This window comes from Enhydra lutris, unplaced genomic scaffold, assembly GCF_002288905.1.
Source record: "Enhydra lutris kenyoni isolate GAN:26980312 unplaced genomic scaffold, ASM228890v2 scaffoldscaffold68, whole genome shotgun sequence".
In the NCBI taxonomy this organism is placed as follows: domain Eukaryota; kingdom Metazoa; phylum Chordata; class Mammalia; order Carnivora; family Mustelidae; genus Enhydra; species Enhydra lutris.
Genome location: NW_019154152.1, coordinates 10,919,921 through 10,937,185, shown reverse-complemented (window position 1 = coordinate 10,937,185; position 17,265 = coordinate 10,919,921). Strand labels below are relative to the sequence as shown.

At 37.5% G+C, this 17,265-nt stretch overlaps 1 protein-coding gene across 6 annotated transcripts in view; it reads right to left on the bottom strand.

Moving 5' to 3' along the window:
* Nucleotides 1-17,265, bottom strand: part of LOC111159374 (nucleoporin 98) — a 124,643-nt gene that overhangs the window by 19,879 nt on the left and 87,499 nt on the right. For all 6 annotated transcript variants that reach the window (XM_022521785.1, XM_022521782.1, XM_022521786.1 and 3 more), the window contains 7 exons: nucleotides 13,465-13,647; nucleotides 12,599-12,755; nucleotides 10,763-11,195; nucleotides 9,077-9,306; nucleotides 7,446-7,712; nucleotides 2,074-2,231; nucleotides 1,055-1,198 (listed from right to left, as the gene is read on the bottom strand). In XM_022521785.1, the coding sequence (XP_022377493.1) occupies nucleotides 1,055-1,198; nucleotides 2,074-2,231; nucleotides 7,446-7,712; nucleotides 9,077-9,306; nucleotides 10,763-11,195; nucleotides 12,599-12,755; nucleotides 13,465-13,647 (1,572 nt within the window). The remainder of the gene's footprint in view (nucleotides 1-1,054; nucleotides 1,199-2,073; nucleotides 2,232-7,445; nucleotides 7,713-9,076; nucleotides 9,307-10,762; nucleotides 11,196-12,598; nucleotides 12,756-13,464; nucleotides 13,648-17,265) is intronic.

Sequence of the window (17,265 nt, the reverse complement as noted above, 5' to 3'; positions counted from 1 at the left end):
TTAAGCTTATTTTGCAGTGACATGGCCAACCTGTCTTCAAGGGACTATCAAAGGCTTTGGATAGCTGTCATTAATCCTCATACTTTCTTGTCATAATTCTTTTTTTTGGGGGGGTCACAGTTCTTATTATACTCAGTTTCTTTAGTGTTCTCTTTCTCCTGACAAATGGTATCAAAGATAATAACTATAGACAGGGGACGCCTGGGTGGCTCAGTTGGTTAAGCGGCTGCCTTCGGCTCAGGTCATGATCCCAGCGTCCTGGGATCGAGTCCCGCATCGGGCTCCTTGCTCAGCAAGGAACCTGCTTCTCCCTCTGCCTCTGCCTGCCTCTTGGCCTACTTGTGATCTCTCTCCCTCTCTCTGACAAATAAATAAATAAAATCTTAAAAAAAAAATAACTATAGACAGTAGGAAAAGAGCTGAAGAAATGATGGCTTTTTTTTGACAGAGATCACAAATAGGCAGAGAGGCAGGCAGAGAGAGAGGGAGGGAAGCAGGCTCCCTGCCGAGAAGAGAGCCCGATGTGGGGCTCCATCCCAGGACCCTGGGATCACGACCTGAGCCGAAGGCAGAGGCTTAACCCACTTAGCCACCCAGGCGCCCCACATTAATAATTCTTTAACCTCAACACAGTTAAGGCATATGATATTTAAAGGCAGATTTTTCAGGCCTGCTAATTTGGGGCTATACCAAACTTGAGGTTGGGCTGTATCTCAAGGAATTCCCAAAGGACTAAGACAGCATTAGGAAAAAAGAAAAACCCTCTCATTTGGGGGCAGGAAAACTGCTTTAAGAAAGTCAACTGTGGAAACATCATATTAAATAAAATGGAAGGAGACACTTGGAGAAGTTTAAAAGTAGCCCTGTCCAGAGGCAGGAGAAAAGTTTCCCATCAGATTTCCTGGGTCCATTTCAATTTTATGGTACTTTCAAAGAAAGCAGTTAGGAAAAAGTATTATGAAGTATGACTTGGTGTTTTTTTCTCTGCAATACCTTTCTGGCAAATACAGAACTCCCCCCATGACTCTTGGTTGGCTCTACTGAACATAAATACCTGAAATGCTTCTTCATACATGCTGAGTGCCCTGGAAATGGAGGCTGTTGGTGGAAGCAAATACCACAGATGCACAGCCAGGGCACGTTTCCAATCCAAACATGAGCACACATTGATTTGCCTGTGCTCTGTGAGCTGCCAAACCTGCAGGAGACAAAATCATCACCACAGTTATGTGTCATACATTATCTTGTTACTGCCCAGATCTGCAAGTTACTCACTTAGTCAAGTAACATTTTATTTCCTTTTTTAAAGTAGTCTATCCCCAACATGGGGCTCAAACTCCCGACTTTCAAGGTCAAGAGCTGCATGCGCTACCAACTGAGCCAGCCAGGTGCCCCTATTTAAATAACATTTTAAATGAACTAGACTGGCAGTGTTAATGATCCAAATATAAAATACAGTTTCCTTGGTGGCAGGTGAGAGGGCAGATTTAGACTATCGGTGCTTTGAGAAGAGATAGGAACCGCAGAAAGTGAAGAAGAGGTCTTCTTACTGCCTGCAGTTGCCATCTTATAAAACTAAGTTGTACATAAATTCTGACCAGCTACTTCACTGCTGGAAAGTGACAGCACTATGTCAATCAGACAGGCAGCAATGGCTTAAAATAATTATGCTTTATCACCCACAGAATGAACAGAAGTGGCTATTAAAAAGAGTGATGCCACATGACATGAAAAAAACGGCCACATAGTTAATTTACAGAACTACTGTGTATAACTGATTTTATTGGAATATACACATGTGTAAATATGCACACATATATGTTGATACGGACTTACAATATGTCTGGAAAGAGACTATAAATTATTTATGTTATTTACCACTAGGATAAGGGATACGGTGAACTTCAATGTTTTAATTTCTATATGACCAGTTTTCTTTTACAAGGTACGTGATGTACCTTTGTAATTTGAAAATATTTACACAGAAATTTAAAAACAAGTTGCTTAGTTATATGTCATATTATATGTTATATGAGAAAACATATACAAGTTAATGAGAAAAGAGGAAAGTACCGGTTTTCCAGCCAACAAGGCAAAGATACGCAGTCTCTCATCTTGGATGAAACAGTTAGCTTGGAGCTGTTGCCAATCCACCAGCTGCATAGTAAGCAGCTCCCGGACTGACTGGCTACCCACCAGCTGGGATAAAAGAAGGGCAAGACGATGATCACCTACAAGAGAAACAGTTCTCTGGTGATCGCGAAGATTAACAGACTTACGGAAAAACCTGGGGACATTATCTTATTTCTTCTAGCCCTCAGGAAGAAGACCTTTACACTGTTACTGCTTTCTGCAGTAGTCCCAAAACACTGACCAAGAACTTACCATTCTTCTGCTTGGGTAGAAAAAATTCAACGTAGTTTAACCTAAATCACATAAGACTATATAGTGTACAGAGTTCAATGTCAGATCTATTACTTCTGCAACCCTAGATAAAGTACTTCATCTGTAAAATGGAGCAAAGAATTATCTGATTCAAAGGTGTGTAGTGAAGACTTGAGATCACATAATTGAAAACATGCCCAATGAGAATAGCACTGAGAAATGGCAAAATGAAACCCAGACAAAATGTGTGTGTGAGAATCCCTGACTCTCTCACTCTCACAGGTCTAGTCATCTCTATTACTAAACATTTTTAAGTACAAAGGGCTGAGGCAATAAAAAGATATTCATTAACTAGAATGTGAGGGAATAGAAATTCCAGTTGATGAAAACTTCCAGCTAAGCTGTAAGTTAAGAGAAAAATGCTTTGTTTCAGCCTTTACTACAAACCTCCTATAAGTCGATAGTCCTTCTCCTCTTGTTTTTGTATATGGGTCAGTGCTTAAATGTCTATATAAAATACCATCCTGCCAGAACTGAGGCTCTCATCTCAAAAGTTTCCTTCATAAATTAGAGAGGCCTAAAGGAAAAAAATCATGCACCAGGAACACATCTGGAAATGTGCAGGACACATGGTCTCTCTGTATACATGTAATCAAAGCATGATTGGATTATGATTCATTCAGTAAGTGTTGTAGCCCACTTGACCATGAGCTGCTAGTTTTCTAGGTGAGTGATACCAAAAGGAAAAAAGAAAAGATTATTTCAGTGTATCTAGAGAACCCAAAAGAGAGGATTTATTGGCCAAGATGTATAACTACCCTTGTCACTAGAAAAGGTGGAGTTCAGAGCTTGATACAATATATTCATTAAGATCCTCTTTGTGGGGCACCTGGGTGGCTCAGTGGGTTAAAGCCTCTGCCTTCGGCTCAGGTCATGATCCCAGGGTCCTGGGATTGAGCCCCGCATTAGGATCTCTGCTCAGCAGGGAGCCTGCTTCCTCCTCTCTCTCTGCCTGCCTCTCTGACCACTTGTGATCTCTGTCAAATAAATAAATAAAATCTTCAAAAAAAAAAAAAAAAAAGATCCTCTTTGCTTTGATTACAGTTAACAAACAAATTGGCTATTGCCAATCCCTGACTTTTCAAGAAGACCGTTCTCATTGATGAGGATTCTAGGTTACTTCCTCAAGTTAATTTTAGTGTATGGCACAAGCTAAGAATATGAATTAATCTTCTGCATATGAATATTCAACTATCTCAGCATTATCTATTGAAAAGACTATCCTTTCCATCTTTAAATTATCTTGGCATCTTTGTCAAAAATCAACTGACTATAAGTGGAAGGGTTTTATATGTGAAGTCTCATTTCTATCCTGTGCTATTTTTCTATGTTCATTCTTATGCCAGTACCACATTGTCTTGACTGCTGCAGCTTTACAGAAGTTCTGAAAACAGACAAGTGTTGAGTTTCCTGATTTTGTTCTTTTCCAAAACTGGTTAGGTTTCTTACATTTCCAAATAAGGATCAACTTATTAATTTCTGCAAAAATGTCTGTTGTGGGCATTCTGATAGAAAATGCACTGAATGTATAAATCAGTTAACAACACTGAGGTTCCCAATCTATTACTGGTTCTCAATCTGAGTGGTTTTGTTCCCCAAGGAACATTTGGCAATGTCCAGAGGTTTTTTTTTTTGGTTGTCACAACTGAGGGTAAAGGACTCTTAATGGGCAGAGGGCAGGGATGCTATGCTACTAAGTATCTTGCAATGCCCAGGACAGCCTCCACAACAAAAAATTACCAGCCAAGAATGATAATAGTGCTGAAGCTGAGATACATTCCATGAATGTGAAATGTGTTTCTTCATTTACGTAGATCTTCATTTCATTACTGTTTCATAGTTACAGTACAAGTCTCATTTTTGTTACATTTATTCCTTAATTTTATTCTTTCTAATGTTATTGTGAATGCCATTGTTTTTCTAATTTCATTTTTGGATTGCTTGTTGCTAATACGTAGAAACATACTGAATTTTGTACACTAATCTTGAATCCTGAGATCTTGCTGAACTAGTTTATTTAGTCCCACTGCCTTTTCTGTTGATTCCTCAGGACTGAACTATCGACATACAGAATCATGCCATCTTTGAATAAAGACAGTTTTACCTCTTCCTTCTTAATCTGTATGGCTTTTGCTACTTTTCCTTTCTTGATTACACTGGCTACAACATCCACTACAATTCTGTATGGAAATGGTGTTCCCAGAGAGAAAAACGAAACAAGATGAAACCAGAGAGGGAGACAAACCATAAGAGACTCTTAATCTCAGTAAACAAACTGAGGGTTACTGGAGTGGAGAAAGGTGGGAGGGATGGGGTGGCTGCGTGATGGACACTGGGGAGGGTGTGTGCTATGGTGAGCACTGCAAATTGTGTAAGACTGATGAATCACAGACCTGTACCCCTGAAACAAATTATACATTCTATGTCAAAGAAACGAAAAACAAAACATTCCCCCACCCCGATTAAAAAAAAGAAAGAAAGAAAGAAATGGTGTTCCCAATCTTAGCGTGAAATCTTCAGTCTTTCAATATGATGTTAGCTGTAGGTTTCTGTGCATTTGCTTTGACATCAGGTTAATAATGTCATGATAGAACAAGATGGGAACTGCTCCCTCTATTTTCTCAAAGAGTTGTAGAGGATTGGTATTACTTCTTTAAAACAGTGCTGATGGGGCGCCTGGGTGACTCAGTGGGTTAAAGCCTCTGTCTTCAGCCCAGGTCACGATCCCAGTGTCCTGGGATCGAGCCCCGCATCGGGCTCTCTGCTCAGCGGGGAGCTTGCTTCCTCCTCTCTCTCTGCCTGCTTGTGATCTCTGTCTGCCATATAAATAAATAAAATCTTTTTAAAATAAATAAATAAATAAATAAATAAATAAAACCGCGCTAGTTACCAGTGAAGACATCTGGACCTTGGCTTTTCTGAGTGAAGATTTTTAGTTACTAATTCAACCTCTTTACTTGTTATAGATCTATTTAGATTTTCTTTTTCTTGGGTCAATTTGGTAATTTGTATTTTCCTAGGAATTTGTCAACTTTATCAAAGTTACTGAATTTGATGACAGAATTTTTTATAGTAGTCCCTTTTCTGTAAGGTTAGTAAAGCTGTTCTTTCATGCCTATTTTTTGGTAATTTGTGCCTTTCCTTTTTTTTTGCCCCCCGCCCCATGCTCAGGGTAGTGAAAGTTTTGTAAGCTTTCTTACTCTTTTCAAAGAACGAATGTTCGGTGTTATTGATTACTGTTTTTTTACATTGTCATTTTCATTGATTTCTGTTCTAGTCTTTACTATTTCTTCTACCATTTGGTTTAGTTCTTATTTTGCTAGTTTAGAAGCTTAGGTTATTGAGAGTGCTGAATCCTAACCACTAGACCACCAGGGAGCGTCTAGAAGCTTAGGTTATTGACTCGAGGTCTTTCTTCCTGTTGGGTAGATATCAGGTAACACTGAGAGCTTTCAAGTATTTTATTGTCTTTAAAAATTTTTTCTTAAGATTTTTATTTATTTGTCAGAGAGAGAAAGAGAGCATAAGCAGGGAAAGCAGCAGGCAGAGGGAGAAGCAGACACCCTGCTGGGTAAGGAGCCTGCTGTGGAACTCGATTCCAAGACCCTGGGATCACGACCTGTGCTGAGGGCAGATGCTTCAATAACTGAGCCACCCAGGTGTCCCAAGTATTTTACGTTCTTGATATTGTTTAGTTGTTCTATCAATTATTAAAAATGGAGATACTGAATCAACGGTTTTTAGTAAGCTGAAAGGTAATGCCTTGCCAAAAGTTTAACCTTAAAGAAAACAAAAAGGAAAAAAACGTGGGGGGTGGGGGAAGGAAAAAGCAGAGTTTGTGAACAAATAAATCTAAGGACCTGACTTCTGACACTCCTTGAGATCTTCCTCTGCTACACATATATGTGTTGGTGAGCATAACTTTCTCTCTTTAATGATTCATAATCTTTTTAACTTTATAAAAGGCCAATGCTGAAGATAAATTTCCACTATAGAAAAATATATGAAGATCACAAAAAGCTAAACATGTAGTGACAGTGGAATGCAATTGTCCATGTAGAAAAGTTCTTGATTCTAGCTTTTCCTATGCTTGTTCCTTACAATCCAAACTGGCCAAGGCCTCCAAAAATAAATCCAGTTGATGGCTCTAATTATTTGGTTTCTATAACAAGGTTTCAGTAACAAGGTTTGATCAGGGATTTTATTATACACAGATTAAACTGAACTATGCCATCTTTTATTTTTACCTAGATTTATGTCTGGACAGTTATCAAATACTTGCTAAATGCCTCTCATTAGTGGAAGGGAAACTAAAAAAAGCACAAATACAAAATGGGAAATCCTTGGGGAAAAAAAAAAGTAGATATCTCAACCTGGAAATTAAATTTACACTTACCTAAATGAAATAAGTGAATTAATACAAAATACCTGTGTTTAAAAGGTTCAGAGAATTGATTATAGGGGAGGGAAAAAACACCTAAATGTCAAAAAAGGAATTTGCTAACATGGTACATTTGTAGATAAAAGAATACAGAGAAGCATTTGAATATAATATCTATATTGGAGATCATGAAAAGAATACCATCTCTCTATATATGTAGCAGGGTACCATCTTTGAAAAGTTTATAGGCATACGTTGCTTTGTGTACAAAAATTTTAATATGCTTATATATTACAGAGTAAACAGTCCAAGTACAAGCTGTACATTGAAATGCATAAAGTAAATACTGAAGGGATTTAGGTGAATTGGATTTATTGCTTTTTGCTTATCTCTATCTTCTAGTTTCATTATAAATGCATATGTAGAAGCAAACTTAATGCTTAAGGTTCTAAAAAGAAAACTAGAGAACACAGTCCCTATTCTGGAGGAACCAGCAATCTTCCTGGAAAGTTTATACTTAATTCAGGCTAGAAGACAAAGGCAAATCTGCAGTTAAGGGGCAGGAACCACTAGTGAGTAGGATGTAGATAAGGATACAGAGAAGGACCATATGCCCTACCTGACTGCTGGGCCAGAGAGCAAGCCTCACTGATCCTCTTGCCTGTGAGGTAGCTGAAGACAGCCTCCACAGGCCTGTCTTTTCTGGTTAAGGAGACTTCCTCCTCAATCTGAGGTGCAGCAGTATGGGATAGCCAGCGAGAGAAAGTTCTTCTTCGCTCCAGAATCTGAATGTATTCACTAGGCTCATCCAGTTGGCTGTCAGGCTCCTTCAGGTGGCCCCATAAGGCTTCACATAATGTCCATGTTAGGCTCCAGTGCTTCACAACTAACAAGGACAGGAAAACAATGCTATGACATGAAGTCAAAGTACCTACACAGAGGACATCACTCTAATTGTGACATAAAAATACATAAATTAATACATATCCCGAATAACCACTTAAGCTGATTGCCCTTAATCTGTCTCCAGCTCACTCTGCTGTGTCTTACAAGTTCTAGAGGTGTGGAGTATAATTGCTTGTTCATTCCACGTTCCTCTGGTACTTATATAACAAATGTAACTCTATGCTCCTTTAAATAGATTCTTCTAGCTGCATTATGGCTAACATAATCTCAAATGACAGAGAAAAGTCCTCCAACTTGATTACATTCTGTTTACAAAATGCTTTAAGAAACATGAAGTGCTCTAAAAACTTGTAAGGGAGTCTTCTCTCCTATAGTAGGCAGAGCCTAACATTTAGTGAGCCTAAATGACACTGTTCAAAGCACTTAAGAGGAAAGCCATCTCTAAACTACACAATGTAAATATACAGTAGTTGCCATCTTCATTTTACAGATGAGGAAACTGAAGTACAGAGCATTAAGTAACTTGCTCAAAAGATATAGGCAACATGTAGCAGAGCGAAGATTTGAACCCAAGTAATCTGAGTCCAACTCTACATTCTTAAGTACTATTCATATTGCTGCTCAGGAAGGAAAGCGAAACAGAAGCACTGTTTACCACTAAGCCAAATACAAGTATACATGGGAAGATGATGCACATGTTTGAAAAGAAAATGAGACAACTGAAGCAAACACAAAGAAATGAATATACACAATTCTCAAAACGTCTGATATGGAAGAGTTTAAAATAGTCACCATTCTTGAATAATGGTGAACTATTATGAAAGGTAACATTAAGATTTTTCTATGATTTTAAAATAGTAAGTTCCCAATTTTAAAAAGCCCTTTACCAAAGTACTGGTTTAGAGAACCATGGTCACAATAGTAATAGAAAGGTAATGGGAGAGGTTAGGAAGGGAAGTTAGGAACATTAAATTGTTGGGAGGACCAAGTGGTACTTAAGCTGAACATGGAAGAATGGGTAGGATTTAGAAAAGCAAGAAGGAATGGCTTTTTCTCCTTATGTTCTCTGGGTGGCAGAAGGAATGCAATTTCAAATATCCAAAGAATTTCGCTATAGTTCCTATAAAAGAGGACTTGTATGTTAAAAGCCTTAAGAATAATTGTAAAACTGTTATCCTTTCTCCTTCCTTGAGATTTTGCTCATTCCAACTCAACTATAGACAAGCGTGAGATCAGGCATCCGCTCACTACATTGGCCTAAGGAAATCTGTCCTCCTATGAACACATGCTTCTATGGCAGTTCCTGTAACATCAAAGGTTAGAACAGAAACAGTCCATACTCACTTTGAGCTTCCAGAAAGTCTCCTGATGCTTTCTTAACCCAATTTGCATAGTCATGAATGACAGCAACTCCTGGATTAGGGACAATGAGAGGACACAGCTCATCCACATGTACAGTGCTATGTTTTAATTTGAGCTCCAGAGGTATCTGATAAAACTGCAGGTCTTCATCTGGCTTCTTTTGTCTCAAACTGAGTTTTTCCAAATGAACTTTGAATGGAGACTCAGTAAGGCTATAAGACCAAATGACAAACAAGACAGAAAATGAAGATAAGACAGATGCTAGAATTTTCCTACAAACCTTTGTTTCTTTTTATGATTACAAAGAGAATGCAAAACATTTCCCTGTGATTTTACAGAAACTGTATTTCTTTACATCAAACTATAATGAACTTATTTGCTATATAATGAGTAGACAAATCATTTGGCCCATGTATTCAGCCAGGTTATAATAAGCATGGGAATCAATACAGTTCAGCTTGGAGAGTGGCTTCAACATGTATCTAGACACTATGAAATCCAAGGGCCAAAAGCTACTGTGGAATACTGATTTCTCAAATTACACTTAGTAAGGTCTCAAAAGTTGTGAGGCTAAGCTCATAAACACTATAGAACTGACTCTAAATTAAGATGAGTATATAATCAATCCAGCCTTGATCTGACTTTAAGATTGATATTAACAACTTTCAAAATATGACATCATGCATAACCTAGGTTTAGGATCAACATTACTAATGGTGAGGTTCAAGAGATATTGCTGTTTTGTATTTCTTCAGCGTCAACTTTAAAAACTAAGCATAATAGGTAATCAAGTCATTTAATCTGTAATAAAGACAGCACAACTTGTTACACAGAGTAAACAGGAAAACGTTATATATTTTGCACAAAACAACTGTATGCATACTGTCTAATAATTGCCAGAAACTATACATATATCGTCTGCATGAGATACATATACATACACATGCATACATGTATATATACACGCACACTCATACATATACACATACACAAATTATACAGAACTGTAAACACATAAATAAATGTTAATAATGTGGATTATGTAGCAATATATAACATAACACAGTTATCAGATGTCATCATTTTTCTTTTTTTTAAATAAGGTTTACACCCAATGTGGGTCTTGAACTCACGAAGCTGAGATCCAGAGTCATATGCTCTACCAACTGAGCCAGGCAGGAGCCCCCTATCAGATGTCATATTTCCAAATACTTATGCATGGATTATACACAGTTTATACATTCACCTGACCAGGCCCAAGAGAGAGGAAATGTGCTTATTTGAGAATTATACCTTATATATGAAAAAAACATAAATATCTAAGTGAGAAAAAAGGAAAAAAAAAATGTAATAACAAGGATGAAAAAAAAAAAGACAAAATAAGGAATGCTGTAGCATCAGCTTTGGGTCTGTTACATTTCCAAATAAAGTTTAACCATTAAATAAGTATTATATACTCTTCACATCTTGATGATACAAATGGGGTTATCTTACTAATCACTTTAGTTTTTAATTATACAAAGATATTCTGCTATCTAAAGTTGTATTAAGAACATTTCTAGAACGATCACAAAGCAGGGACCTGACTTTGGGTCTCCTGACAATGAAAAGGTTTTTCTTACCTACCAGGTTGTCTTTCTCAAAAAGCATAAGGAAATTGTGACTCACGATTTAACAGCAACTGGATTAGGCAGGAATCCATATTCCATAGAATCGGCAATCTGATGATTTTCTAGTTCAGGAGAGCCACTCAGCTGTTCTCCACTATTAGCAAGAGTCCAGTTGGGGCCCCAACCAACTCGAAATGAGCGTCCCATAAATAGAGCCATGTCCATCAGGAGTTTCCCCTTGCCATAGGTGACAGACTTTTCAAGAGGGACTAGGCCTGGTTGTCTGCGTGTACCCACAGTTTTCAACTGAACTTCAGGGGCCGGGCTGGGCACTGTAAACACAGAGGTCAGGGGTGGAGGGACAGACCAAGGGGATGTGGATGGGATATTCATCAAAGATGCTGCTCTGGGAGTACGACATTCTTGTACAGAGGCACTTGGTGAAAGAAAAGTTCCACTAGTAAACTTTGATTGTAGTAGTAACCCACCAACTGAAATAGGGGGGAAAAAAAAAGACTATTAGAAAATACAGTCTCTCTTGCTTCTCGAATAGCAAAAATCAGTGAGGTTGAAATTACAGTTTTATCAAACCAATTAAATCAGACACAGATGATAAGCAGCAAGTCAGTCTGTGGAATACTCTTTCAACCAGGAAATCAAGGCTAGAATTTTAGTGATGACGATGCCAACAACATTAACATTAATAACAAACACTACTACTACTATTTTAAAGAAATTATTAAGCTCTTATCTGTGATTCTGTATAAGCCATTCGTATACATGGTTTCATTTCACCTTTTAATAACTTCAGATGAACAACACTTTCATCCTCATTTCATAGGTAGGAAAACTGGGCTCAGAAAAGTGTTTATTCCAAATCCACAAAGCTATTAAGTGGCAGGATTGGGAGATTAAGCCCAGGGAAGTCTGACACCAATGCTCATGCCAAATGTTACCATTTTATAGTCCGTAGAAAAAACTTAGTAAGATCAAAATTCAAATTGCCACCACTCTAATGCTCAATGCTAGACTCAATAAAACAAAACCCACTGAGGCATCTTGTGCCCTTCAGAAGGACAGTTCTTATTACTACTGCCTGTTCTCTAATACTTTTAAAACAAGTCAGTTATTGAAGTATGAGATTTTCATGTAGTACCCATTATGGAAAAGGTTATAGTTAATGTTTAATTGATGGTTTATTAGTTGAAATATTTTTAAAAAGGAAGTTAATAAGTTTCAAGCCTTTCACTTGAAAGAATTGAAAACTAAACACCTAGTTTTTAAGGCAACATAAATCTTTTCCTGATATTTCCTCTGGCTTTCAAAACGTTTTGAGATTCATTGACATCAATACTCTATCCCTAATCCCACACAGTTACAAGCCCCCAAGAAGAAAAAAGGGAAAGCTTTAAAATCAAATATTACTTCCCTAAGAATTTGGGGAGGTTTAGGAAAAGGTAGAAATCTGACAGGTTTTGTGCATTTTAAGAAGCAACATTTGCCCCTGGAAGGCTATAAAATAAGGATAGCATGAGGACTGCACAAAAAGAGTACAGTGCAGGACAACTTGCTCATTCCTCTAAGGTGCGATAAAAATTAGAAAATCTGAGTTTATAATCTAATCCACATTCATAAGCAAATAAAAATATAACCTGAACAAAACACAAATGCTTTGTTGTCCATATATAACTTCTGCATCTGCACCAATAAAGCTGATTATGGTTTTTAAAAATTGGCTCACCTAACATATTTATAAGAGTACATCCCCTCCTGCCATTCTTATGCCATATGCCTTTAGGGGGATATTTGATAGAGAAGTTGACTCAGCTTAGAAGAAGACAGGCGAAAAGCAGGACTTTACAGCTTTCTCATAAAATAGTATTAGTTACAGTACCTAAAGAACGGGATTTTGATGAGTGGGATGCTGAAATGGGGAGTCTGGGAGAACAGATTTCTTGAGAAGTATCTGCTTTAGAAGGAAGGTGACTGAAGCGTTGATCCAGAACCATATCTACATCTTCTTCATCAGCAAGCAATGATGCTTTCATGATCTAAAAGGCAATACCTATAGAATGAATGTGCTCCCCCAAATTCAAAGGCCATAAAAGAAAAATGCAGTTTCCAATAACCAATAAATTGCTTTGCCTGAGGCTGTGTCCAGAGTTAGTATAATATTTGTGTGGCTGACTCTATTACACTGCATGTGCCTGGATGGCGGAAATTGCAGAATACTCCTCTGTTTCTAGAGTCTCGCCAAAGCCTGGCACACAGCAATTGCTCACTTGTTTGCTGAATGACTAACTTCAAATGTAAGACAAAGGCTCAACTTTTAACACATCAAAGCCATAGGCAGGGGGAAGTTGAGACAGAGTTTAAAGAAACCTGTATCTTCTAGGCTATTAAAAAAACTTTTATGGAGCACTTTCTAGAGCCTCAAAACCACCCTATGAAGGAAACGAAGTATATTTTGTAGAGAAAAATTAGTGCTCACAGATGTTAAATGACTTGCCTAAAGTCACAGAGTAATAGTTACAAAACCAGGGTTAGAATCCAGGTCTTCAGAATCTCAATACAGACTTCCCCTTCCCTCCCACAACGGAAAAATAAAGCCCAAACCCAGGCCATATTCTTGTTTTTTCCTCACTCCAATGACCACTCAAAGCTCTTCAGTGAATAACCAAGGAAGGAGCCTGAGGTTATGAAAGGGAGATAAAAATTAGTTTGGCTTCCTGTTGTAGTAAGGGTAGGTTAGGACTTCACCTGTAAGACATGTGGATTAATTCCCAGTGAAGATGCAATGTGTGTTGAGGCAGACACAGGCTCCTGATCCTCAGGCACGCTCTCTTCTAACATGGAATCCAAAACTGGCTCCTGGGTGATATCTACCATGTCACTGTCCAGTTCCACAACCCTCCCTAACTGCTCCACCTCTGGACTCTGGCTCTGTAGATAGCAGAAAGATCAGGGAAGCAGCATTAAATTACACCAAACAGACATAGAGCTTTTAGACCATATCTAGTTTTCGGAGTATAATATAGCTATGACAATGTGAGGTAGCATATTTGCTAAAAAGGATTTCATAATAATTACCCCAAGCCCCCCCTGTATGTACTTGGGGTCCACATACAGATTCATGAGATCATCCTTTGGTAATATCTTAAGGTCTGGTGTCTGAAACCTAAGCCCTACACTGAACAAATGGTGGTCTTCAGACAAAGATTATGCCTTACCTCATTTAGCTAGCAAATATAATTCTCTGATATACATAGGGTTGACCCTGCCCCGTCACACTGTCTTGTAGCCAGAAGCCATTGGGAAAAAAGAATAAAAAGTACAAATACCAAAGTCTCCATTAATTTTGCATTTTTTAAAAAACAATTAGAAAAAATTTCCAGTTAACTATTTAGGCCCTGGAATTTATCTTTTGGGTGACTGAATCCTAAAGGTTAGCTTGGCCCTACATGTGCAGTTATCATGTAAGATATGAGGAATGTCTACTCTAATTACTCAAAAAGGAAAAACAAAGTAATACCAGAAACAATTTTTTTTTTTTTTAAATAAGCTCCACACCCAACATGGGGCTTGAACTTACGACCCTAAGATCAAGAGTTGCAGGCTTTACTGACTGAGCCAACCAGGAACAACTCTAATCTAGGAATCATTCCTTTATGTTCAAGTGCCAAGAGTTAGATTTACATTTATTAAGCAGTTTTCAAGATATACCCATGACTAACAGTTTATGATTTGAAAAGGTAATAACTCCTCAACCTGAAGCACACTGTAAAATAACTGGTTCAGTACAAATCATTAAGTATGTCCTAAACTTGCATATTACCTGGTAAAATGCTAACTAACAAATGGCTAAACCGATTCATGAAACATTCTCAAATTCAAGAAGTTTTACTAATTATTTTTCTTATCATGGTATCATCTGTAGATTATTAATCTTCCAAAGTTTGGGGTTTATCTTCCTAAATGGCTTACTTCATGCTGATCCTTAGATGGATGCTATTATGTAACAGGTAGTTTTAAAAATAATTTTATGATTACTTTAGGCAAAGAAACATCCATTAGTGTAACTTTTTCAGCTTTATTTTTAGTGGTATATTAGCTATTATTCCCTTGCATTCCTTTATTTATTTTTTTGAAGATTTTATTTATTTGATAGAGAGAGACAGCAAGAGAGGGAACACAAGCACAAGGAGTGTGAGAGGCAGAAGCAGGCTTCCTGCTGAGCAGGGAGCCCGATGGGGGGTTCGATGGGGTGGGGGGTCTATCCCAGGACCCTGGGATCATGACCTGAGCCCAGGGCAGATGCTTAACAGCTGAACCACCCAGGTGTCCCACCCTTGCATTCCTATAACAAATATCCTTACAAAAAGACACCATTTAGTAAGGTATTAATAATCCTTCCATTTTAACTGTAGAAAAATTGAGCTGTTGGATACATAATAAATTGTCACTTAAGACATGAAGAATCCCCAAGGTCTGCTCTAACAAAACTGAAGGCTAGATAATGGTGAAAGGCAAAAATGATAGTATTTTTTACCTACTGGAGAGGCTAACTTGATGTTAGTTCTGGAAAAAAAAAAAAGTAAGTAGCCATGATCACAATGCTCCCATTTTAATTATAAGAATTATGGGAACACTCTAACTCCAAAAGTTCTCTCGTAAGTTAGTTTTTAACCAATTCACTTTTAGTAAAAGTTATTAAACTGCTCCATATATCCTCTTTGTCAACCTATCAGTTAGGATACGCTCCCTCTGTTGGGGTCCTATAACACCCTGTCTAAACCTGTTTTTTATGATTCATCATGATATAATAGGATTTCTTGCATATGCAGTATGTATTTGTCCCACCACATTGTCAAAGCTTGAGAACAGAGATTATGGCCTACTATTCTCTGTAGCTATCACCAAACACATTGTTCAAGTCAACATTCATCAAACATTTTCTTCGTCAATTATACTGCTTAGTGTAATGCCTGGCACACACTAGAGAAGGCAATTAATATGAAAGAACAAGGAGTGAGGATGTGTGAAAGGAAAGGAAAAAGGGGGAGGATGGTTTCAACTTACACTACTCAAACGAAGAAGTAACAGCAAGAGATGTTCACTTAGAACATTTTGATGAAATCCTCCCATTTTGCCTTAAACAACTCAAGCACAGACCTTATTTTTAAGAAGTGTGCTAGGGATCAAGGTTTTATTCACTCTACCTCACGCACAGACTTTAAAGCCATGAGGTATCATGTAATAAGTGGATAAGGGGGAAGTGAATGACTATGAAACTATGAGGAGCTGGTTAAGCTCCTAAGACCCCCATCAGTGAATTTTAAGTATATCTAAGCAATTGCAGCAAACTCCCCCAAAAGATGACTGTGTACTTATTTTCAGAGAAATCTTGGGAGATCAGGTGCTTCTTCAAAGCCAGTCCTGAAAAGAAAAATAGACTAATAATAATAATATTAACAGAAAGATGGCTCAGAAGGAATGGAGGAAGTTTAAAAAAAAAAAAAAAAAAAAGCCCTTGGGAAATTTATGGAAAAATAAGGCAGATACTCGGATAAACAGCCAAACAGAATATCCCTTTCATATTCTATAATCTCTTGAAAGTAGATCTTATTTATGTTTAAAACCAGCACAGTACATTACAAATCCTAAGTACACAGATAGTATCTGTAAAATGACTCTCTCTTTAGATATATGGAGGGTGGTTTCATGAATGAAACCTTCAATGATTTTAGAAACCTTCATTTTCCACCTCACGAGAATCTTCCTCATACAAACAAAGCAACCAATACCCTAAAAATAAAGCATCCCTTAATCTAGTACATAAAATAATTCAAGCAGGTAAAGTAAATCATGACACCTTTTATTCAATAAAGGGTGAGCAACCAATCCACGGTCAAACAGGTATTTATAGTGTTCTTCCCCCCCCCCCCCAAATAATTTAATCCAGTATAACTACTACTGCTGCCTGCTTCCAAAATTATTTGCTTTCTAACTACAAAGAATGTTTTACATTCATTCGGCTAGAAAATTAGCCCTGTCAACATTACCGTGTTTTCCGGAAAAAGTTCATCTCAGGGTTTCAAGGACTCACCAAGTAAGTGAGTATGTTTCTACACATACATTCAGGGATATTACAACAGGAAGTATAGGACATTGCAACATTAATACCTGAAGCAAGAAGATTTGTAGTAAACATTATATATATATGTAGTATATATTAATTATATAAAAATATAAAATATATATTTAACATATATATATAGACTTACTGGATAAATTTAGATAGCTGCCATTTTACTTTTAAAAAGTATACACAAGATAAAACGGAATTTTTAAAAATCCTAATTACTTTTTTCTTTTAAAAAAATTTCTAACTCATTTGAATGTACTGAGTGAACAACAGTAAGGTGTGAGCAAGTAAACTAGTCTGCCTCAATGATACTGAACCCAAGTTCAGTAAGAGGTGGAGGTAAAAAAGGCTATAGGTAAGGTCTCTCTGCCTGAATGCCACCTGAGGTCTTTCAACAAATGGTTCTGAACCCTGTC